The sequence below is a fragment of the Schistocerca serialis genome, chromosome 1, assembly GCF_023864345.2.
Source record: "Schistocerca serialis cubense isolate TAMUIC-IGC-003099 chromosome 1, iqSchSeri2.2, whole genome shotgun sequence".
Lineage (NCBI taxonomy): Eukaryota > Metazoa > Arthropoda > Insecta > Orthoptera > Acrididae > Schistocerca > Schistocerca serialis.
In genome coordinates, this window is record NC_064638.1 from 1,194,288,069 (window position 1) to 1,194,314,812 (window position 26,744).

Here is a 26,744-nt window from a genome sequence, read left to right on the forward strand (position 1 = left end):
AACAGGATGTGGGACTGGGATTTAGCCAGGGAAAGGGATACTTTTCACAAATCATGCAGAAAGATGGAGCAGTGATCCATTGTGGCAAGAATGCCATTGGGGAAATGGGAAATGAAATAGGGAATGGGCAAATGAAGGCATTCTGTGGTTGTGAGGGGTGCTGGATAACAGAAACAGAGGCATAAAAATATGTACAGACACACAAACATAAGTAAATAACACACAAATATGTGAAAATTCATAAAAATAGGAACAAACAAATAAGTAAAAAACGTGCAAAAACATGGGAAGAAAGAATGGAATGGGTGAGGTATGGTAATATGTGTGTGATGGGATGAAGGGAGAGAGAGAGAGAGAGAGATGTTTAGGATCAGTTAGGTCGAGATTCACAAGTTCATGTGGCACAGATAGGGTGGAAAATAGCACCCAAAAATATGCAAGGATGAGGGAGAAAACGTGATCAATAGGAATAATTATGATTGTTATCGGGAAAAATTTGGGGCATGAGAAGCTGCACCAACAATCCACACAGTAATGCAGCCATGTGCTGTGTGCAGATGAGACCACTGATACATTGTGGCTAGGATGTCAGAGCCTGAGTGGTTTGTTGGAAGGTGACGGGGTGCGGGGGGGAACCCACAGGAAAGAAGAGAAAGAACAACCACTGCATAAAGTAATGCTTTAGAGAATATTAACAGAGGAAAACATTACACAGTTGTGGGATAGAATAAAAGCCATTAGGTAAAATCAAACAATGGAAAGTAGAGTTCAGAATATATACAATTTGCAGAAAGGACCGATTGCCACTCACTGTAGCAAGCACTGTTTCTTTGTGACTGTCTACAACTAAACATGTCACTTTTGCAGTGAGTAGTAATCTACCTCTTTCATAATATTACTCATATTCTAACCTGGACTTTCCATTATCTGCCTAATATATTATTGGAAATCATAATCAGTGTGTTACATCAACCTTTACTTATGAGGGAGCCTCCGCATCGCGACCACCCCAGATTTAGTAGTAAGAGGGCCCAGTGCACAGCCCGTCAAAAACTGAACACAGATCAAGCATGAAAACAGGAAGCAGATGTACTGAACTGTGAAAAAAGAGCAAAATAATACAAGTGCAATATGTATCACCTTAAATGAGCAATGGCATCATGGTTATGTGGTCATGGTGTCAGACTGCCACTGCCGCATAAGTGGCAACTCGTCCTTTGTGATGGGTAAGGAATCTGAGATGAACAGTACTGTGGTTAACATCTTGGTAACAGTAGCAGATCATTGTGGCTCATATTCTTGGAGTTTTGAGGCCAGACGAGCTAGAGAGCAGTATTTATGGGCCTGTGATGCTGCATTTGGTAATATTATTGTCATGACATGGTTTTTTTCCCTGTAAAAATATAATTCCAACACCAAGAAGATTTGTAACAGGGCGAGGCCAATAGTACTGCCATGACAGCATCGCCACCATACTAATAGCCACTGCAAATTATGCCACCAGTACCACCAGCCTTCCAGTAAATTGTTCATATTTGGTACTCTGTAAATGGACCAGGTATCTGTGAAATTTGGTTGATTTTACAAATAATCGTGGTGCTGCTAAAACTCTATCTTGCACCTGTGATTATTCCAAATCACAAATCCGGACAGGAATCCTATCCTAGTGAATTTAATTCTGAGTGTCCCAATTTATTATGTAAAGATTTATTTGGCACCTGAAAAATAGTTATGAATGCTTTCTAACGTGTGGAGTTATAGTGTTTACAGTTCAGTTTTATAGTTTGAGAGATAATCCACTTCCAATGCAGTTTAAAATCAATCTGCAGTTATTTTCTTATACAAATTGCCTTACTTGAAAAGGTGCCTGAAAATAGTAAATTTAATATGAAATGAAAAAGATTACTAATTGTTGCATTTATGCACTTTTATCAGAATTATGAAGTTTTATCAGTGTTCATTTCATAAGAAAGTGCTTGAACTTGACTTTAATACGGTGTTGGCATTTGAACAGCCAATTATATTTTGAGTAGGTTAAAACACTACTTAACAAAGCAGTTTTTTTATTTTAAGAGTTATAGTTTATCTGCAAGGTTAGGTTACTGTGTTGTAGTGTGAACAGGTACAAGGAAAGAGTTGGGTGTGGGTGTCATGGAAGGTTAGGTTGGCCTTAGCACTGCCTTCTGGTTTTTTATATTGCTTGACATAAGAATGGCTAATTAGGCTGGCAACCAATATTAATATGTAATGTTTCAACTTGCTTCTGTGCTAGGGGAATTCTGTTCCCTGACCCACTTGTTTACTATTACTTATAATCTGCTGGAGTATTTCAGAAACAAATCCCAGTTTGATTGTTCTGTTTCCATTAGGCTATCTCACGGTCACAACTTCTCAACAATTCCTCACAGAGGTACAATGTTAGCATTGATTGTCCTTTAAGAAGGCACGACTGGTGGTACCGTTACATGTTATATAAACTTGACAGAAAAGAATCTGTGATCAGTGAAGATATTTGCACTTACATTTCTATTCATTTATACAACCAAAGAAGTCGACAACACTTTGAAACTTGCTCCAAAATAGTGTTTCATTTTGCCATAAGTTCTTTGTTTTTATTAGGCTGTAGGTGCCATCTCTGTTCCCCCAGTGTTCACAAGAATGGAGCCTGTGACAACTGGAGGTATATTCAAAAAGATTTCGGGCTTGCAGCCGGTCATCATTAGCTTCCATTCATGATATTTCGACTGGACAACTGCCAGCCATCCTCAGGTGAGCCATCGAAGACTGACGAAGACGCCCTCCGTTCTGTAATATATAGCATGCAGCGAGTATTCCGCGCATGCATCAAAATCATATTTACAGAAGAACTACACCGCCCGCCAGCTGTGCCCTTGCTGATGGAATTGCAGAACTCAGCTTTCTTCGGCGTTGTTAATTGCCGCGGCCATCGGAGTACTCTGACGTCTTCGTCTGGAGCAGATCTTAGAGATGACGGGGTTCCACACATTATCTAGCTGGTAGCAATTGTCACGGTTCATAAGATTGTCTGTCATGTGAATTTCCACTGATTCTTTTATGACAGACTCCCAAAAGGATGTTGCTGTGGCCAAAATTGTTGTCTTGTCATAATCAATTGATTGTCCAGTGGAAATGCAATGCTCAGCAATTGCAGACTTGCTAGGTTGCAAAAGGCAAGTACAGCATTGATGTTCAGTGCAACTTTCTTCTACTGTTCGCAATGTTTGTCCTATATATGACATGCCACATTGACAAGGTATTTTATAAATTCCCGCCTTCCGCAATACCAGATCGTCTTTTACTGATCCCAGCAGGTCGGAAATCTTCGATGGTGGACGGAAAATCACTTTCACTTCGAAACCGTCGAGGATTCTTGCAATTTTGAAGGAAATGTTGCCAACAAAGGGAAGAAAAGCTAAAGATTTAGTAGACGTGCTCTCTTCTTTCTCCACTCTCTGTTTCTTTGGCTTAATTGCAAGTGCCTTGCTAATTTGCCAGGTAGAATATCAATTCTCTTTGAAAACCCTCTTCAGATGGGCAAGTTCTTCAGGAAAACTATCTGCATCTGACACTACTTGAGCTCTGTGTACAAGTGTTTTAAGTACACTCATTGTTTGCGATGGGTGATGGCAGCTGGACGAATTTAAATACAAATCAGTATGTGTGGGCTTTCGATAAACCGAATGCCCCAGAGAGCCATCACTCTTCCGTCTAACTAGCACATCCAAGAAAGGGAGGCAACCATTTTTCTCTAATTCCACGGTAAACCGAATGTTCTCCTGAATGGAGTTGAGGAGATCTAAAAACTCCATTAATTTGTCTTCTCCATGAGGCCACACTACAAAAGGGTCATCCATGTACCTCCAAAAAACAGTTGGTTTGAGGGCTGCTGATTCAAGTGCTCTCTCCTCAAAATCCTCCATAAAAAGGTTGGCCACCAAGAGAGACAAGGGGCTACCCATGGCGACGCCGTCAATCTGTTCAAAATATTCTTGGTTGAACATAAAATATGTTGAGGAGAGAGCGTGGCGAAACAAAGCAGTGATTCCCACCCGAAGCTTCTTGCCAATCAGTGCCAAGGAGTCTGCGAGAGGTACCTTTGTAAAAAGAGAGACCACGTCAAAACTAACTAAAAGATCAGAAGTACTTAGGCGGAGAGCCCCCAGTCTCTTGATAAAATCGCCCGAATTTCGTATGTGATGTGGACATTTGCCCACAAATGGCCTCAGCAAGGATGCAAGATGTTTGGCTAAATCGTAATTGGGAGCCCCAATATTGCTCACTATTGGCTGTAAGGGTAGTCCGTCTTTATGTACCTTCGGAAGGCCACACAGTCTTGGAGGTACGCTGCCATGAGGTCTTAAGTGCTTGATCATCCCTGGAGGCAACGAGGAAGAATTCAGGAGTGTAGATGTCTTCCGTTGCACACGTCCTGTAGGATCGTTATCAGTATTCCTGTAGGCAGAATCATTTAGTAGACCATACATCTTATCCACATACAAACTGCGAGGTAACAGTACAGTTAAATTGCCTTTATCAGCCTTCAATACCACAACGTCCGGATCTTCTCGGAGATTTCGCAGTGCAGCCCTTTCTGTGGAGGTTATGTTACTGTGCTGAGGAGGAGCTTTCATAAGAGCACGGCAAGTTTCCCTCCTTACTTCTTCTGCAGTTTCCATAGGAAGGCATCGTACGGCTTCTTCAACACCACTCACAAAACTTATCAAAGGTGGTGCTCTAGGTGTAGGTGCAAAATTCAAACCCTGTCAGTATTAAGTAAGGGCGTCTTCGTCAGTTTTCGATGGCTCACCTGAGGATGGCTGGCAGTCGTCCAGTCGAAATATCCTGGATGGAAGCTAACGATGACTGGCTGCAAGCCCGAAATATTTTTGAATATTTAGTTCGCCGGGAAAATTTTAAATTTCACAACTGGAGGTATTTTTATTTCATTTACTTTACTTCCACATTTATGCTGTGTTCATTCTTTCAATCAAAGACCTCCACAAAACTATGAGCCACGAACTGAAATAGTGGTTTGTTTTTTCTCTATGAGACAGTGCCACAGATTACTCCACAGCTATATACATACTATATTAATTGAAATTAATTCACCTGATGATGGAGGTTTAACCCTTGAAATGTATTGTGAAAATAAATAAGCTGAGGATTGTAACAGTAAACTTGTTGTTTGATTGAAGTCTTAATCTTCTTTCCTCTTTCATTTCTTCTCTCTTGAGATGAGCCATCCACCTATCTCCTCTTGAATCTTGCTTTAACTTCTCATATCAGAGGTGTATTTTTCTACATGTCATACACTTAACTGTACTGCCTTCCAAATTTTACCATACCGTATCTAGCAAACTATCTGCATGGTGATGCTGCCTGTTGGACAGAATTATTTTTTAGATCATGTTGTATGTTAGACAGGCCACTAAGAATTCTGGTGTGGAGTGGTTTCTATTTATTTTGTGCTCTGAGGAAGTAAATATTTGTTTGTTCAGCTAAGTATTTGTAATGTTACAGGAATGTAAGTCCTATTTGTAATTTGTATAGCACATAACTAACTACCCTTCTTCACTGATAACACAGCACAGAAACATTTATTCTGTGTGTCAAAAGGTAAGTTTTAAAAGTATGGAATCATCTTAAAAGTTGTATCATTATTTTTCTTATATGTTCTATTGGTGTGTTTTAAAATAATATTCACAATTGATATCCACAAATTTTACTGCTAAAAATATATTTAAAAGAAATGTTTAAAGGTTAGGTTTCAAAGATTGAATTTTGCACATTCTATTATTTTATTTTATTTAACCAAGAAATGAAACAGATTATGCTAAGTCCATAGTCACAATTTTCAAATACTGTTTTGCTAAACTTCTTGTGCTGCATCATTGTAATGAAACACATAACCATAACATACTTGGGAGTCACATAATTAAAAAAAGAATGAAGAATGGCATTGTTCATCTTTTTAGCTGGAATAGAAAGTAATCAGGGAATGACAGGATTACTGCAGTACAAATCACTTATGAATGAAATAAATAGGAAGTCTAGGGCAGCAAAGGCAAAATGGCTGCTGGAAAAATACGAAGAAATTGAAAAAGAAATGATCATCCACAGTATTTCTCAGCAAATAAGAACATCAGAACAACCCTAAGTGAAGTTAAATGCGAGGGGGTAACATTACGAGTGAACTGTTGAACACAGAGGAAAGAGCAGACAGAGTGAAAGAAAACACTAAATGCCTCTACAAGAGGGAGGACTTGGCTGATGACTTGACAGAAGCAGAAACTGGAGTCGATAAGGAAAATATATGGGATCCAGTATTAGGGCCAGGATTTAAAAGAGCCCTGAAAGACTTGGGATAAAATAAAGCAGAAGGAATAGATAACATTCCACTAGAATTTCTAAAATAATTCGGGAAATGTAATCAAACAACTGAAGTTGATGTGTAGAATCTATTAGACTGGAGACGTACTATCAGACTTCTGGAAAAATATCAATCCCAGTTCTGAAAATAGCAAGGGTCGATAGATGAAAGAACTATTGCACAGTCAACTTAACAGCTCATGCATTCAAGCTGCTGACAAGGATAATGTACAGAAGAATGGAAAAGAAAACTGAGGATCTGTTACATGACAATCAGTTTGGCTTTAGGAAAGGTAAACACACTAGAGAGGCAATTTGACTTCGCAATTGATAATGGATGTAGAACTGAAGAAAAAATCAAGATACATTCATAACAATTTAGAGAAAGCAGTCGACAATGTGAAATGGTGCAAGATGTTCAAAAGTCTGAGACAAATATGAGCATGCTATAGGGAAAGATGGGCGATATACTACGTGTACAAGGATCAAGAGATAGGAAGACCAAAAATGAAGTGCTCGGATTAAAGAGGGTGTAAGACAGCGATGCGTCTTTCATCGCTACTGTTTAACCTATACATTGAAGAAGCTATGATGGAAATAAAAGAAACATTCAAGAGATGGGATTAAAAAATCAAGGTGAAACGATATCCATGATACGAGGGCTATCCACAAAGTACATTACGTTTTGGAATTAAAAATAAATAAAGTATTGGAATTTTTTTTTATTATATACAGATGAAAGCCACACTTAAAGACTACTTTTCTACGTAGTTGCCATTTAAATTAAGGCACTTATTGTAGTGATGAACGAGCTTGGAAATTCCTTCGTCGTAAAATTCGGCCACCTGCGCCTTCAACCACGTGGCGACTGTCTTTTGGGACAGAAAAGGCGCGATTTTTGTGGATTTCCTGGAAAGAGGCACTACAATAAACTCTCAAAGGTATTGCCAAACTCTGCACAACCTCAGAAGAGCAATACAAAACAAGTGCAGGGGAAAGTTGGGCTCACAGATCTTGCTGATTCACGACAACGCCCGGGCCCACACGGCAAATACCAGTCGTGAAGTTCTTGAATCTTTTAAGTGGGAGTTGTTTCCTCATCCGCCGTACAGTCCCGACCTGGCACCGAGCGACTTCCACTTATTCCCAGCAATGAAGAAGTGGTTGGCTATGCAGCGTTTTGATGACGACGCACAGCTTCAAGAAGAGGTAACCACGTGGTTGAAGGCGCAGGCGGCCGAATTTTACAATGAAGGAATTTCCAAGCTCGCCCATCGCTACGATAAGTGCCTTAATTTAAATGGCAACTATGTAGAAAAGTAGTATTTAAGTGTGGCTTTCATCTGTATATAATTAAAAAAAATTCCAATACTTTATTTATTTTTAATTCCAAAACGTAATGTACTTTGTGGATAGCCCTTGTACAATTCGTTGATAACATTTCTGTTTTCAGTGAAAGTGAAGAAGAATTATAGGATCTGCTGCATGGAATGATCAGTCTAAAGAGCACAGAATATGGATTAAGAGTAAACCAGAGAAAGGGAAAAGTAATGAGAAGTAGCAGACACGAGAATAGTAAGAAACTGAACATTGAAATTGGTGGTCACAAAGTAGACAAAGTTAAGGAATTCTGCCACCTTGGTATCAAAACAGCTCAAGGCAGACACAGGAAGGAGGACACAAGGAGTAAACTACCAGCGACAAAGAGTGCATTCCCGGTCAAGAGAAGTCTAGGACAGTGGGAAAATTGGAACGGAAGTGAATCGAAGTTTTTGAGGTGTGGTGCTACAGAAGAGGTTGTCCAGAGAATTGGCAAGGAAAGGAACACATAAAAACACTCACAAGAAGAAGGGACAGGATGACAGCACATGTGTAAGGCATCAGAAAATAGCACCCATAGTGCTAGAGTGGTGTGTAGAGGGTTTTAAGTACACTTTCAGCAAATAATTAGGGATGTGGAGCACAAGTGCTATTCTAAAATGAAGAGGTCTGCACATGAGACGAATTATATAATGTTATCAAATTGTCACTTTTCTTACAAAACTACAACTTTTTCAAATGGCAACACATAAGATATATGGCTTACAGTCTCAAAAAGACATGCAGAGGGCTACTAGTTCTTCCTGAAATGGTAATAATGGCAAACATGAAATATGCAGTACATACAGTGTTCCAAAGCCCACTTTTTAAAGAAGACTGGAGAGTAACAATGTGAAATCATATGATGGATAGATAAAAAAAATCTATTCACCAAGCAGTGGCAGGAGCACACACACACACACACACACACACACACACACACAAAAAGGTTTAACTTATGCAAGCTTTTGGAGTCAGTGGCTCGTTCTTCCAGCAGAAGGGTTGTTGGGGAAGGAAGAGGGGTGAAGAAAAAGGACTGGAGTGGCTTAGGAAAAGGGGTACAGTTCGGAAAGGTCACACAGAACCTTGGGTCAGGAGAGATTACCAGATGGGATGAGATGGAAAGACTCATTGTTGGGGACTGCATTGGGCAAGATTTGAGAACCCAAGAGCTTTTTTTTTAAAAAAAGAAAAAAGGTGCAAGACAGGGTAAAACAGGCAATAAGGTCACGACTATCATATTGTACAGCATGCTCTGCAACAGGTTATTGTGTGTTGCCAGTATATGCCCCCTGCCTACACCCATTCATTTTGACTGATAACTGGGTGGTAGCCATGCCGATGTAAAAGGCCAAACAGTGTTTACATAACAGCTGGTATATGATGTGTCATTTCACAGAGGGCTCTCCATTTGCCATTTGATAGTATATGTTTTGCCAGTTACAGGTCTGGTATAGGTGGTTGTAGAAGAGTGCACAGGTCAAGTCTTGCAACCGGGACGGTCACAGGTGTACGAGCCATAGGGTAGGGAGATGGATGCAGGAGGAACATAGGGTCTGACAAAGATATTGTGGAATTGGGAGGGCAACGAAAAGCCATTCTAGGTTTGGTGGGTAAAAGGTCAGATAGAATGGATCTCATTTCAAGTCATGGTTTTAGGAAGTAATGGATTTGTTGAAATGGCTGATTAATAGAATCAAGGCCAGGATAATACTGAGTGACAAGTACTGTCTTGCAAATTAACCTGTCTTCCACCTTTAAGCTTTCAGGTTTTCAAATCTCATCCAGTGCAGTCCCAAACTGTAAATAAACTCCATCTTCAGTTTCTAGGCCCTTCCCATTACATTTATGGCACCATGTCTTAAGACTTATGTCAGTATAGATTTTAAACAATGTTGGTGACATGTGGCAGCTTTGGAACACACCCTTGCTTGTCGTAAATGTGTGTGAAAGTGTACTACCAATTTTTACTTGATATATGTTACATTTATATATTTCTTGTATTATTGTAATTAAAGGACCCTCTATGTTCCCCTTACGTAATGCTCTCCAAAGTAGTTTTCTTGGGACAGTATCACATGCTTTTTCTAAATCTACGAAAATTAATCCTACGTTTTTTTATTTTTCCCTGCGTTTTTCTAAGATCTGTTGTAATGTGAAAATGTGGTCTACGCATCATCTATCAGCTGTGAAGCCACATTGTTCTTCCTGGGTTTGGAAATTTAAAAATCTTGAGCTCCAACTGCTGCCAAATTTCCTGTTTCAGACAGTGGTTGGAGAACTAGTGAACTGTTTCTTCAGTGGATGGAGCACTTAATAAAAATTGTAAAATCTGATTTTAACAGAATGGTGTTACTAATATTAGATGAACATGCAACACACACAAAAACTCTGCATGCTACAACTTTAGCTAGAGATAATGGTGTAATAACGATTTGTCTGCCACCATGCACCATCACAGGCAACAGTGACTAGACATTGCACTTCTTAGCCACGTGCAGCTTAACCCAGATAACCCTGACGTCCTTCTGGAAGGACTCACTGTTGAAATTATTAATTTTTGCGAATAACGTATTGTTGCAACGGACTGTGACACATTGTTATATGAAGTAGGCAGAGTCAGTTGTGCGCTGCGATAGTCAGTTTGACGCTGCCGTTCATAGTGAGTGAGATACCGTGTCTTGAAAATAGAGCCGATTTTACCATGGGCAAAATGACTGACCTTGCCATCGATGGGTATGTATATTTTCTTTCATATTGTGTCAATAATTCTGAAACTTGTCATATAATATCCTAAAGAATTAACCTATATTATTTATGGGTTCATATTACGATTGAACGTTGTCACCAGTTGTAATTCAATAATGTTTTCAAACGTCCTTCCAGAAGGACGTCAGGGTAATATGTTGTCATTTTGTATTCACAGGAAACAATGTACACTGATGGAATTTTTGAACATGTTAGAATCAAAAGGTGAGGAAATACCTAACACTGGTGTGAATGTAACATTACACCCTCCTCTAAATTCAACTGATGACGTAACAGATGAAGATTCGGGCGCTGAAGAAAATCCAAGTGTAGATAAATTACCAGCAAGTCAGCTCAATGCTACTGCGCTTTGTGATTTGGCCATTTCTACCAATGGTAATGCTGTGAATGCAACAAGGAAACAATCCTTTACCTCTGATGTTGTTCCAGGACCCTCCAGCAGTACAAAAACAGCAACAATAACAACAACAACAACCACAAACAAACCAGCAAGGCTATCGAAGAATAAAGTTCTAAACTCAAGAAATATAACTGGAAAAGTGGTGAAATAGTTAATCCAACACCTGTATGGCCTCTAATGTTCACAGTTGCAATGAAGAAAGGGCAAACACTCCTTAAATATTTCCAACAGTTGTTTGATGACGAAGTGCTTCAAATGATGGTCACTTACACAAATCAGCCAAGAGAAATAGACTAGGTAATTGTTCAGAAGATGAGATGTTGGTGTTTATTGCAGTACTTCTGCTAAGTGGATATGTAACAGTGTCATGCAGAAAGATGTACTGGCAATCAGATAAAGACAGTCACAACGACCTCGTAACAAATGCCAATTCCAGAGATCGATTTCACTTTATCTTTTCCAATTTTCATGTATGCAACAATGACAATTTAGATAAATCAGACCGTTTTGGGAAAATCCACCCATTACTGTGTATGCTGAATGATAGGTTCAAACAATTTGTGCCTCACGTACGGCATCATTCTGTCGATGAATTGATGGTCCATACTTCGGAAGTCACGGGTGCAAACAATTCATAAAAGGGAAACCAATCCAATGCGGATTCAAATTTTGGTGTGGAGGCACAAGTGGTGGATATATTATTTGGCTTGAGCCCTACCAAGGAGCTGGCACATGTAGTAAGGATTATGAAATGAGAACTAGTTACTTCCACATGTTCCATATCAAATATACTTTGATGACCTCTTTACCAGCGTTGAACTACTACATGACCTAAAAGAGGGACGTGGAAGCAACAGGAACACTAAGAGGAAACAGAGTTAAGAATTGTACTCTATCATCTGTAGATAAAATGATAAAAGAAAATAGAGGATCATATGAAGTTTGTTCTGACTCAGCATCCAGGATTTCCATTGTACGTTGGAATGACAACAGTGTTGTTACTGCAGCCACCAACTTTGACAGAGTGCAACCACTATGCTCTGTAGCAAGATTTCCCACGGAACAAAAGAAAAGAATTAGTGTGCCTCAACCTAACCTGTTACACTCCTACATTACTCATATGGGAGGCATAGATTGAGCTGACCAAAATGTATCCCTATATAGATGCTCTATAAGAGGGAAAAAGTGGTATTTCCCAATCATTGCACATTTTATAGACATTGCAGAGCAAAATGCCTGGGATCTTTACAAGCACAATGAAGAACCCATACATCATCTGACATTTTGTCGTCGAATTGTCACTGCAATTCTTGAAGGTAACAAAAGAGTTACTACCAGCAGAAAACGTCCTAGTAAGAGGGCAAAACTAGATTCTAGATTTGATGGAAGAGAACATTATGTTGCTGAATTACCAACGGACGAGATAACAAAAAAGAAGAAGCAGCTGAAATGTCGAAGTTGCCCCAAAAAAACTACTACTATGTGCGTGTAATGTGAGGAACCACTTCATGTTTGTTGCTTTTTGTCTTATCATACAAGTGCATAAAATATGTGTATACGTTATTTTCTTTGTTTTTTGTATTTATTAGCCATTTTAGCCCATAATTAAAATTTATTTATGTTTATTTGAAAGTACAAAAACCAAAACAAGTTAACTGTGCAATGTCATATACTTTAAAAACATGTTCCCTAATTGTCCTGACGTCCTTCTGGAAGGATGCCAATTTTTGGAAATACTAAATAAAAATAAATACTCAAAATTGTTTTTACTTTCTTCCTTACAACCTTGTGAATGAATGTAGATAAGATATAAATCAATTTTGAAAAACAAATAATTCAGGACTATCTGGGTTAATACAACCAAGCAGCTGACAAATGGTTTCACACCGAACACTGACAGAATATCAGACAACGATTGCTCAGTTGTTACGAGTATCATACGGCAGGGTTGCGACCACAGAAAATAGTATCAGTGACTTTTCCAGAACAGGAGTCTGGCCACTGGATCCACAAAATTTTTAGGATTTGGATCTTGTAGTGATTAAATCTAATCCAGAATCAGGATCTAGAAATGATGAGGAAGAAATGATTGGGCAGACTAAAGTCAAGAGCTCCCAGGAAAACCAAGATAAAATAATGGAAATAACACACTCCTGAAGACAGGCCTGAAGTTTGCCAAATAATCAGCTGGAACTGGTCATCACTTAATCTTATTTACTTGTGATCTGAATTACTAAAAAAATTTTATTGAAGTTTTTTTTTACCTTTATGTAACATTTTTGTGTGTCAGAACTTGTTCCGAACTCCATATATTCAGCTACCTGGTCTGTGATATTTCTTGTGTGTTTTATAATGATCCTGAAAAGAAACTACAGAGATACTTACACATGTCAGGTACAATCAAAAGAAGGCTCCTGAACAAAACCAGGGAACAGACAGTACATAAATTCTATAATGCTATGACTGAACTTTTACTGCTCTATAGACCTGAAGTATGGACTTTAGTGACCAAATGATTAAAGAGAACTGAAGCAGCAGAAGTGAGACTTCCTAGATCTTTTGTTGGATACAAATTAGAAGATAATAAGAGGAACAGTGATATAAGAGAGGAGCTACACATTACAGGAATAGCAGAAAAGATCCAAGAGAAGAGAAAGGAATGTCATTACTAACTACTACGTATGGGTCAAAGCTGGATACCAAGGAAAACCTCTGACTACAAACTCAAGGGTAGAAGAAGAGAGTACGATCAGTTTTAAACTGCTTGAAAGCTAAGCTATATGATTATGATGATGATGATGATGATGATGATGATGATGATAATGATGGTAACTTGTTCCTACATTACTTTTGGATGGTAATCATTGTAGATATAAACAAGTCCAACCCGTCCCCACACCGTGGGATATGGGCAATGGTATGTTTTAGGGGACTGCCTGTAGGAGTAAAGTACAGTGGAGACAGTGTGTGCCCCGAGACTGCTACGGTAGCTGTGATGGCCCTATAGGAACTAAAAAAAGTGATGAACATAGGGTCTCCAGTGAAGCTACAATAGACCCAGCAAGCTAGGAGTGCAAACCCAACTGCTTTCAGCAATCAAATGTGCCTCAGACTAAAACCAATAACAAAAGTGACAATGCCTTTGAGAAGATCTGCCAGGTATGGTTGCCAACATGGTCCCAATGAAAGGCAGATTTGTCCAACAAAATATATAAGAACTGGGACTATTAATGTTGTACCCTTAAGAAAGAATGACTGAAATGAAAACACATGGATAATGATGGAAAGGAACGTACCAAAAATGGGACTAAGGAAGTTAAGAGAGAAAGGGGCTGGTAGTAAGGTGGTCAGAAGGAGACAAATGCAGTGAAAGAATAATTAAATTTAAGATGATGATGGAAGGAAATATTCTTGATGTAGATCCAGTTTATGATCCTCAAACTGGATGTCAAACAGATGAAAAGTAATAACTTGTTCTAAACTGGAAGATGCTGTAACATCAAACAAGACTATAATTATAAGAGTCTTTAATGTCAGAGTAAGTAATGACGGAAGAGGATATAAAACAGTCATAGGAAGCCATGGAGAAGATCACAGACATGTTTCTGAGAAATAAATGGATAATTGGTAATGGATGGTATAAGAAAAGAGGTGGTCACAAGTTTACAAGATACAGTTGGAATTTGGAAGTGAAATCCATAATAGACTATATAATAATAACTGAAGACGTAAGAAGGGAAAGTGATGCCAAGCATTAATTCGACTGTGACCAGAGACTACTGGTGGGGGACACTGAAGAAATTCAGAAAAGGTACATAGAACATATTGGGGGGGGGGGGGGGGGGGGGGGGGAGAAGACACACAAAAATCATCAATTGTTGGAAACTGAAAGAAAGAGAAACCAGTGAGATATACAGGGAGAAGTTGACTGAGATATTCTAATGGCACTGCAATAACTCGTAATTTTCATAAAATTTTTTTCTTTTTTCTTAAATCTACACTTGGCTGAAGCATAATACAGAATGTTTAAAGAAGAAGAATATGCAAGAGAAAAATTATTGTAGCAGTACTTTATGACAAAAGGTAATTTCAGTAAATGGTAATAAAATGACTGTGGGAATGACAGAATGTCTCTCACCCTGAAAGCTTCATATGAGTGCAGGCTGGAAATGGAAATGAAGTCCCATGCTTCTTTACAGAGCGTAGGGGAACGATGCGGGAGACCCGCACCGCCTTACTAGGCAGGGTCCTAATGGAGGTGGTTTGCCGTTGCCTTCCTCCGACCGTAATGGGAATGAATGATGATGATGAAGATGATACAACAACACCCAGTCATCTCGAGACAGGAAAAATTCCTGACCCCGCCGGGAATCGAACCCGGGACCCCGTGCTCGGGAAGCGAGAACGCTACCGCGAGACCATGAGGGGCGGACGAGTGCAGGCTACAGCAGTGCAAAAAGGATGGTTTTCTAAACTTAAATGAATTTACAAAAACTTTCCTTTCCTTGCATGAAAGAAAATAGCTACATCATAAGCCAGAAAACAACAATGGATGTTGAGGAGCCTATTTGGTCACTCTGCCAACAGCTGAAGATTATTTTGTTTTTAATGCATTTTACTCATCAACTCCAATATAAAAAGGACTTGTATGAAAAATGAAACTGAGTAAAGAATATGTTTTTCAGAGGACTGGTATTGAGGAAGTCAAAGGAAGAGGGATTGAGGGTGTGGTAGTAGAGATTGTGCTCCAAGTAATAACACGAGTAAAGTAGCTACTGCATAGAATTTCTGTCACTGTGCAGCCTGTATGATGTGTCAACCAGTTGTTTCCATGCCATGCTGGAACCAATTTCCAATTCCACATCCACCTTTGGGAAGGATCTCCTTCTGCTTCTTCTGTTCTCACTGATGTCAATGGAGTGATTATTCCTACAAACAAATACCAAACAATACATTTTACTAATGCTCTTAAACATTAATATACTCTTAATGGCACAAAAATTGACCATATAACATTAGAATCCTGTAGAGCCTTGATATAAATTATCTCCAAAATTTCACTTTTTCAATTTACACTACTGACATGCAGTATTCTATTTTCTTCAAAGTGAATGGATGTATGTAATCTATAGATAAACAACAGCAACTATATGGAGTTGAGGGGGAGATGGGGAAGGAGGGGACAGGACAATTTTGATGGAAGTCTTTGTCACTGATTGTGTACGATCCACACCTTCCATACAGATGGTTCTGCATACAAATCATTACAGGATAAAGCTTTTTGCCATAACTGATGCATTCTTTCGCCTTTGTAATTATGTTTTTATGATGCCCTACACATATTCACACATACATCAAAGACCACTTCTCTCATTATAAAGACATACAGTGAGGTAATAAAAGTCATGGGATAGCAATATGCACAGATACAGATGGCAGTAGCAATGCGTACACCAGGTATAAAAGAGCAGTGCATTGGCAGAGCTGTCACTTTTACTCAGGTGATCCATGTGAAAAGGTTCCCGATGTATTTATGGTCACAATATGCAAATTAACAGACTTCAAACATAGAATGATAGTTGGAGCTAGACACATGAGACATTCCATTTTCGAAATTGTTAGGGAATTCAATGATCAGAGATACATTGTGCCAAGAGCATGCCAAAATATTAAATTTCAGGCATTACTTCTCACCGAAGACAATGCAGTGGTCAATGGCCTTTGCTTAGCAACCAAGAGCAGCGGTGTATGAAACACGAAAAAAATATCAGCTAGGACAGTGCAGCAAAATTTGGCATTAATGAGCTATGGCAGCAGACGAGCAATGCAAGTGCCTTTGCTAACAGCATGAAATTGCCTGCAGTGCCCCTACTGGGCTCGTGACCACATCCATTGTTCCTTACATGACTGGAAAACCCTGACCTGGTCAAATGAGTCTCGATTTCAATTGGCAACAGCTGATGGTAAGGTTCAAGTGTGGTGAGAGCCCACAAAGCCATGGATCCAAGTTGTCATCAAGGCACTGTGCAAGATCACTGTCGTTCCATAATGGTGTGGGCTGTATTTACATGTCATGAACTGGCTCCTCTGGTCTTATGAACTGATCATTGAGTGTAAACGGTTATATTTGGCTACTTGTTCCCAAAATACAATGGAATTTTTGTGGATGACAATGCACCTTGTCATTGGGCAACAGTTGTTCATGATTGGTTTGAGGAACATTCTGTACAATTCGAGTGACTGCTTTGGCCACCCAGATCGCCCACCATGAATCTGATCGAACATTTACAGATCATAATTGAGACATCAGTTTCTGCACAAAATCCAGGGCCCAAAACACTTACGCAATTATGGACAGCTAATCTTCAGCATTCTTCTGTAGCACCGCACTTCGAAAGCGTCTATTCTCTTCTTGTGCAAACTATTTATCGTCCATGTTTCACTTCCATACATGGCTACACTCCATACAAATACTTTCATAAAAGACTTCTGACACTTAAATCTACACTCGATGTAAAATTTCGCTTTGTCAGAAATGCTTTCCTTTCCTTACCCAGTCTACATTTTATATCCTCTCTACTCCAATCATCATCAATTATTTTGCTCCCCAAATAACAAAACTCATTTACTACTTTAAGTGTCTCACTTCCTAATCTAATACCCTCAGCATCACCAGATTTAATTTGACTACATTCCATTATCCTCATTTTGCTTTTGTTGATGTTCATATTATATCCTCCGTTCAAGCTACTGTCCATTCTGTTCAGCTGCTCTTCCAGGTCCTTTGCTGTCTCTGACAGAATTACAATATCGTCAGCAAACCTCAAAGTAGCCGCACTACACTTGACAAAAGGAGGTCCAACACGATATTAGAAAGTGTCTCATGACTTTTGTCACTCCACTGTACAGCAGTGGTGGTGACGGTGGTGGTGGTAGCAGTGGTGGTAATAGTAGTTAAGTAATAATAATGATGCAATCAGTCATCTGAATCTTAGCAATGTTAGGAAGAAATGATTACCATAGGGAAGAAAACAAGTCAAGACGCTCTATTTCATATCACCACAGCAAAACCACCAGCTGCCTATATGGACTAATAAACCTTACATTGAGAGTGTACTGACAGCCAGTAATTCATTTGGCCCAAGCTCATGTCCACTAGCTAAACTCAACCGTTAACTTAGCCTGATGGAAAAAAAGGAACAGAGCAATTGCCTCAGGTCCGAAGTGGTAATTGCACAGATGAACCTGGTCATTCAAATTCTCGGGGGACCAGGGAATCATGCAACAAAATCTCAGAGCTTGCCACAACTTCCTCGAGACACAGAAAATGAAATTTATTGGCACCAACAACATACAAATGACAACCAGAACTTTAAAACTCAAGAAACTGATGGATATTTGTGGCCAATTCTTACACTTGTAATACAAAAAACATGTGATCAAGAATCTGACTGCTTTTATTGGTGGATATTGTACCTAGAGAGGAAAACTTGCAGTTTTGCACACAAATAGTAAGCTACATAAATTGGGTACTGAATTCCTTCTATATAATATTATCAAATACTCAGTGTTAGCTTTCCCATCATTTTCAGAAAACCCCTCATTCTCACAGTTAACAGTGCCAACAGGCCTTTATGCTGTTGAATGCACAAGCACTAGTGAACAAAGAACCTGAGGAAAAGCACAGTCGGAAACTTCTAATCACTCCAAAGATCCCCCACTGCCAAGCTAAGATCCTATGACACATCAATGCACAAATTGGCAAAGAATGGGAAACAAATATGGCACTGGAAATTATTAAGCACACAAGATGATAAATACTAATGTAAAGCTCTTAATAAATGCATATAGTACAACCAAACTTCAAATAAAGTCCATGTACATAAAATGAATTTTCACTCTGCAGCAGAAGGTATGCTGATATGGTACTTCCTAGCATGTGACGGGCCAACACTAGAATGTAGGACCCATGCCCTTTGTGGGCAAGTGCTCTACTAACTGAGCTACCCAAGCATGACTCATGACCTACCCTCACAGCTTCACTTCTACCACACAGCTTCACTTCTACCAGTAACTCATCTCCTGTCTCCCAAACATCACAGAAGCTCTCCTGCGAAACTTGCAGGAGACGCTGAAAGGTAGGTAAGCCTTTGGGCGCACTCTACTCCAGAATGAAAATTTATTCTGGAAACATCCCTCAGACTGTGGCTGAGCCATGTCTCTGCAACATCCTTTCTTCCAGGGGTGCTAGTCCCACAAATTTTGCAGGAGAGCTTCTGTGAAGTTTGGGAGGTAGGAGACGAGGTACTGATGGAAGCAAAGCTGTGAGGATGGTACGGGAATTGTACTTGTGTAGCTCAGTAAGTAGAGCACTTGCCCATGAAAGAAAGGTCCCAAGTTTGATTATTGGTACAGTACACAGTTTTAATCTGCCAGGAAGTTTCAATGTCCATGTAATTTAAGACATCCTCACAGAAAATGACCACATGGAAATATGGTCACATAGGTGAGTACCAGATCAACCCTGTAGCACCCACCACCAAATACTCTCTGGAAATCACGATGGTGCAAGTACACAAATATTACAGAGAGACTGACTATCACAAATCACAATCCACTTCGAACCTAACCGGACAAAATATCAAAAACCTACACATCAATCCAGAGTACACCAAGTTCCCAATCATCGGGTTATGTGTTATCCAGCTTAAGGATTCTCTGTGCACAGTTTGGAAATGTGCTGTGTTGTAATTAGAATGAATATTTTCATTTAGAAAACATTACTATGCATATGACTTGTGTTTTATCACCATAAGACAATGCGGGGACCCAAATCCAATTGTCACATATCAGTGGAATATTTTTCCACTGTTTCCCATTTTGCCTTGAGGTAAATGTGAAGACTGTACCTTGTAACATGTCTGCACACAATTTCCTGTCTATGTGTTTCCTTAACCCTATCCCAGTTCACTTAATATGCTAGTGAAAGAAAATGATTTCTTTTCTTCTGCAGCATTTCCCTTCAGAAATCTTAGTCTCATGTTCATAGAAAATAAAAGCAAAAAACTTCAGCACCAGGATTGATTGTTGGTCACACTTTTTTAGATCTCAGTAATACCATAATTCCAAAATGGATCATCAACACTGCATGTTAACCTATTTCACTTTTTTTGCTTTTGCTACAGTTACAAATGGTTTACATGAGCTAGGAAGACGACAGGTGTTCAACGGACAAAGTGAGATTATATAAGACGAGGCAACTGAAAAACCCAAAACTCGCATCATGCACAACAAAGCACTGAACTGCATGGATCTGTTATTAGAGCATGCAGGTCAAATTCATCTGACTGCAGCAATAGTTTGACTCTCTGAAAACTAAAACCATCAGCAGGGAAAAAGTGAATGAATAACAGAAAAAGAAAAAAAAGTGTTGTTATTTCCAAAAAGTGAAATGAAAGCAAATGATATGATGTACTGTGTGTTTCAGGTGTAAATTTCTACATAAGTTCTCACTTTCTAAAGAAAATAATGCAGTGTGCTTTCAAATGTGACAGGTAGAAAGTTTTGAAAATACAGTAAATAGCATCTTCCAGTAACAGCATGTGCATTTTGAATTTGTCATGTTATTTACTAATCTATGCAGTCTCAAGTCCATATTAGCATGGATAATTGGATGCTTACTGTACTTCAGAGAGAGCACTTGGGAGCGATTGACAAGAACAGGGGAAGAAATACAGTAAAAGAAGAATGGGTAGCTTTGAGAGATGAAATAGTGAGGGCAGCAGAGGATCAAGTATGTAAAAAGATGAAGGCTAGTAGAAATCCTTCCGTAACAGAAGAGATACTGAATTTAATTGATGAAAAGAGAAAACATAAAAATGCAGTAAAAGAAGCAGGCAAAAGGAATACAAATGCCTCAAAAATGAAATCGATAGAAAGTGCAAAATGGCTAAGCAGGAATTGCTAGAGGACAAATGTCAGGATGTAGAGGCACATATCACTAGGGGTAAGATGGATACTGCCTACAGGAAAATTAGAGAGACCTTTGGAGAAAAAAGAACCACTTGTATGAATATCAAGTGCTAAGATGGAAAACCAGTTCTAAGCAAAGAAGGGAAGGCAGAAAGGTGGAAGGAGTATATAGAGGGTCTATACAAGGGCAACGTACTTGAGGGCAAAGTTATGGAAACAGAAGAGGGCATAGACGAAGATGAAAAGGGAGATATGATACTGCATGAAGAGTTTGGCAAAGCACCAAAAGATCTAAGTCAAAATAAAAGCCCCGGGAGTAGACAACATTCCATTGGAACTAATGATAGCCTTGGGAGAGCCAGCCATGCCAAAACTCTACCATCTAGTGAGCAAGATGTATGAGTCAGGCAAAATATCTTCAGACTTCAATCCCAAAGAAAGCAGATGTTGACACGTGTGAAAATTACAGAACTATCAGTTTAATAAGTCACAGCTGAAAAATACTAACACTAATTCTTTATGGATGAATGGAAAAACTGGTAAAAGCTGACCTTGGGGAAGACTAGTTTCGACTCCGTAGAAATGTTGGAACACTTGAGACAATACTGACCCTGTGACTTACCTTAGAAGACATTTTAACAAAAGGTAAACCTACATTTCTAGCATTTGTAGACCTAGAGAAAGCTTTTGACAATGTTGACTGGAATATTCTCTTTCAAATTCTGAATGGGACAGGATTCAAATATGGGGAGCGGAAGGCTATTTACAATTTGTACAGAAACAAGATGGCAGTTATAAAGAATCAAGGGGCATGAAAGAGAAGCAGTGGTTGGGAAGAGAGAGACAGGGCCGTAGCCTAGCATCAATATTATTCAGTCTATACACTGAGCTAGCAGTAAAGGAAACAAAAGAAAAATTTGGAGTAGAAATTAAAATCCATGGATAATAAATAAAAACTTTGAGGTTTGCTGATGACATTGTAATTCTGTCAGGGAGAGAAAAGGACATGGAAGAACAATTGAAGGGCATGGACAATCTCTTGAAACGAGGTTATAAGACGAACATCAACAAAAGCAAAACGAGGACAATGGAATGTAGTCTTGACTAGAAGATTGGTAGGACATGTTCTGAGGCATCAAGGGATCACCAATTTTAGTATTGGAGGGAAATGTGGAGGGTAAAAATCATACAGGGAGACCAAAATATGAATACACTAAGATGATTCAGAAATATGTAGGTTGCAGTAGGTACTTGGAGATGAAGCAGCTAGCACAGGATAGAGTAGCTTGGAGAGTTGTATCAAACCAGTCTCTGGACTGGAGGCCACAACAACAACTATACTTAAAAGAGAACACACGGAAATTTATAGAATAAATGCAGGCAAATATTCATGCACAGGATGCACTTCTAGAGACCATTCAGGAGTTGGAAGAAGAACTCTGCAACCTCCACAAAAATATAAACACAGGTGGTGGACCCCAGAATATGACAGAGTCCTGGAACTCCACATCTGAGCCTGACAAAACTGTAACAGTCACCATTGTCTAGTGAACTGGCAGAACTTCTTAGAAATACAGAAAAAAACATACAAAACAACCAGGTGAACTACTGTATGTAACTACTTCAATAGACTGGAGGAAATTGACGCTGACTTCAAATAGAACAACACACATACAAAACAATCAGGTACTGTATGAAACAACTTCAATAGACTGGAGGAAACTGATGATGACATCAAACAGAACAACACACAAAATTTCTACAGGACTTTCAGAGAAGAACTAGCAAACTACAAACCATCAAATATTTGTTTCCGTTGGCTAGATGGAACACTTGAGACAAACATAAGATGTAGTAACACTGTTCATGTTTATGTCGCACTTCACTTAGCGTAGACTGGGCCTGTGTCCTAGGCATGCCCGATGATAACTGACTGGGCAAGGCCCATGCTGCCTGAGTTGTTGTTGTTGTTATGCCAGCAGAGGTCGCGTCCGAATTCTCGCGTGGCCTCTGGTGGACAGGACTCTACTTGCGGCAACTACCATCCGTGACGCGCCGTGCCGATGTGCGCCTCCCGCGATCTTTCCGGTGGCTACTGCACTCCTCCTCCTTCGGGGGGTGAAGCCACTGTGATCCACTGCGTCAGAAGGTGGAGCGTCGGGCAGGAGCGATGACCTGCACATCCATTGGAAGGCCCGAGTCGAGGGGATCTGCCAACCTTCGATCCGGAACCTTCTAACGGCTGGAAGTGACCCACACGAAGAGGCCCCCGTCGTCCCACCACCGGAGCACGGGACAGAACGGGCGACAAGCTGTCAAACTTCGGATCCTGTTCCACCTCAGGAGGGGCAAGACCCAGTGGCGGGGACGATGGGGAAGGGACGACCACAGGTGAACCAGCCTCCTGAGAAACTGGGCCTGCGAGGGGGGGGCGGCTCTCGCTGGGGCATCTTAAATGATGGCTATGCCGGTGCTGGAGCTACTGGAGGCTGCCAAGGCTGAGAACAATCGCAGTGCGGCAGTCACAGTGGGGAGAGGCGGTAACGTCCCCAGGGAAACCAATACGGGTGCCGGCAATGGGGAAGCCGGTATCTGAGAGGTCGGAGGGTGGGTGCCCAAACGTGGACGTAGCTGATTTTGGTGACGACATACCACCTGGTCCGGTATAGGGCCGGCGGCCATTTCGGCGCAGGACCACCGCTGGTATCCAACGTGGATTGCGACCAAACCCACGTGCCCAGACCGACATACCCAGTGGAAAGCCAGGTACTCCGTTTTGCGAAGACTGGCGAGGACCAGGCCGGAGGAGGTGCAGCACAGTCCTAGGTTGGCGCCCATGGAGGTCTGTAGGGCTGCGGTCTCCCATTGGTGTGGTCCGGTATGCCGTCAGGAAAAACGTCAATGCCTCCTCCGCAGGAAATTCGTGCACATACTTTTTCATCTGCGTCTTAAATGTGCAAACCATGCGCTCGGCTTCCCCATTCGATTGTGGATGGAAGGGGGGAGAGCAAACGTGCCGAATACCGAAGCGCCTACAAAAATCCTGGAAGGTCTGCGAAATAAACTGTGGTCCATTGTCCGAGACCAGGGTGATTGGCAGACCTTCCACAGAAAAGATTTTTGCTAGTGCATGGATTGCAACTTCTGAAGTGGTTGAGCAGTGAACCACATATGGGAATCGGGAATAAGCATCAATGACAATGAGCCAAAAGCTATTGAGAAACGGGCCCGAAAAATCGATGTGAACACGTTCCCATGCGTGGGTTGCCGGCAGCCATGAAGAGAATGCTGCCCTGGGAGATGCCTGTTGGCTCGCACACTGGGAACAGGCGCCCACCAAGTGCTCAATTTCTCTGTCAATACCGGGCCAGTACACATGTCTGTGAGCCAAGGTTTTAGTACGGGAAACACCCCAGTGCCCCGCATGTAATAACGTGAGGACCTCCTTTTGTAAACTTGCAGGAACAACCACGCGAGGAGCTGTATCATTGGTAGCCACAAGGAGAACTCCATCCAAGACTGAGAGGCGGTCTCGTAGAATAAAATAATTACGAAGACGGTCCGAGGCCCGGCCTGGAGGGCGGGATGACCACCCCTGCTGAATGAGGCGAACTACTTGCCGGAGAACCGGGTCAGCTGCCGTTTCCCTGGCGACTCGAGAACTAGTGATCGGGAAGCCATCAACCGCTTGGCGCGACGCCACATCCAAATGAAAACACCTAATCTCCTCTCGATCAAACGTAGGATCCGGGCCCACCGGAAGACGGGAAAGAGCGTCGGCGTTGGCATGCTGTCCGGTAGGGTGAAAATGAATGTCATAATGGTACTTACAGAGGAACAAGGCCCAGCGCTGTAGTCTGTGGGCCACCCTATCCAGAATCAGAGGCGGGGCCAAATAACAATATTAACGGCTTATGGTCAGTGATTAACTGAAACTTCGTGCCATACAAGAAAGGGTGAAACTTGGTAACAGTGTAGACAATGGCCAAAGCCTCTTTTTCCACCTGGGAGTAATGGACCCGCGCGGGACTAAGAGTTTTAGACCCAAACGCCAGTGGTGGTTCGGAACCATCTGCGTTGCGATGGGCCAGGACCGCCCCCACCCCATACTGCGAAGCATCGGTAGCCAGGAGTAACGGCTTATGGGGGTCAAAAGTAGCCAAACAAGGCGCTGACGTGAGGAGGCCCTTCAACGAGGTGAACGCTTGCTCGCATGCAGGCGACAAATCAAAGGGAACACCCTTGCGCAGAAGGCAGTACAGGGGGCAGGCTACGGTGGAAGCCCTGGGAATGAACCGGTGGTAACAGGCTATCTTGCCTAAAAAAAGCTTGTAACTCTTTCAGCGAAGCGGGCCGAGGAAGGTCGACGATACCTTGGACCAAACTTCCTAGTGGCTGGATGCCGTGCCGAGAGATGGTGTAGCCCACATACTCAATGGATGGTTGGAAGAAGTTTGACTTATCCAGGTTGCAATGCAAGCCTAAAGACCTAAATTTGAGAAAGAGGGTGCAAAGGTTGTGTAAGTGTTCCTTCGTGCTGCGGCCTGTGACAATTATGTCATCCAGGTAATTAATACAATGAGGGATTGTCGTCGTGACGTGCTCAAGATAACGCTGGAATATCGCCGGGGCACTGGATATTCCGAAGGCCAACCGCTGGTATTGGTAAAGGCCAAATGGGGTGTTGACGACCGCCAGCCGTTTGGAGTCCTCATCAAGTGGTATCTGATGATAAGCTTCCGAAAGATCGATTTTCGAAAAATATTGGCCTCCCGCCACGGTGGAGAACAATTCATCAGCACGAGACAAAGGATAGGTGTCCACCACCAATTGGAAATTAATGGTGGCCTTGAATTCGCCACAAAGACGTAATTTTCCCGAGGGCTTCCTTACAATAACGAGGGGGCGAAGCCCACTCACTAGAAGAAATGGGAAGAACGACCCCTAGGGCTGTCAGCCGGTCTAGCTCTTCCTTTACCTGAGGGTGGAGAGCCAAGGGGATCTGCCTCGTGCGTAGAAAACGCGGGCGAGCCGACGCCTTCAACATTAAGTGAGTTTCAAAATCTGAAACACGCCCCAGGCCCTCCTCAAAGATATCAGGAAAGTCTGAGATCAAAGATTCCAATGATTGATAGGGAACATCTTCGGAGACCAACTGTATGGTGTCAGCGATAGAAAAACCGAAACCTTGAAAGGCATCCAGGCCAAAAAGGTTAGCGGAGCTCGCATCACTGACAACAATAAAAGTAATAGGCCGAGTGACTGATTTGTTAGTCACATCGGTAGTGAATTGACCCAGTAGGGGAATGAACTGTTTACCATAACTGGCACCAATGGGGGCGATCCAAGGTCGGAATAAGTTTGTGCATTCAACAACGAAACTGCCGCGCCCGTATCTACTTGCAGTTGTAACCGGTGCGACAGAACCGACACCTCAATAAAGAGTTTGCGTGCCGATGCGTCGGGAGCCTGGCCCGATCAAACTTCCTGAATGTCAACGTCAATGTCCTCTGTACCTGCTTCCTTCAATTCTTTTGAGTCTGAACGGCAAACTTTAGCAATGTGACCTTTTATATTACATTTGCGACAAACGGCCCAACGCTGGGGGCACTTTGACTGATCATGATGTATACAGCACGACGCACAGGACGGCAACGGGGGCCGGCGGCTGGAATTCTGTTTACGCACCGTGCGGGAGCGGCCGTAATGGCCGGATTGTACCGCTCGCACGTCGTCCACCCCGGACACAGTGGACGCGGCCACGCCGCCCTGAACTGCCGCGAGGTCGCACCACGCTTCCAGCTATTGACCTGTGGCGTGAGAGACTTCACACGATTGAGCAATGGACAGGACT

General features: G+C 41.4%; 1 protein-coding gene across 1 annotated transcript in view; it reads right to left on the bottom strand.

Moving 5' to 3' along the window:
* Nucleotides 1-15,668: 15,668 nt before the first annotated feature.
* Nucleotides 15,669-26,744, bottom strand: part of LOC126459788 (uncharacterized) — a 71,555-nt gene continuing 60,479 nt past the window's right edge. Inside the window, exon 5 of the mRNA XM_050095883.1 lies at nt 15,669-15,847. Within this exon, the coding sequence (XP_049951840.1) occupies nt 15,842-15,847 (6 nt within the window). The 3' untranslated portion in view covers nt 15,669-15,841. The remainder of the gene's footprint in view (nt 15,848-26,744) is intronic.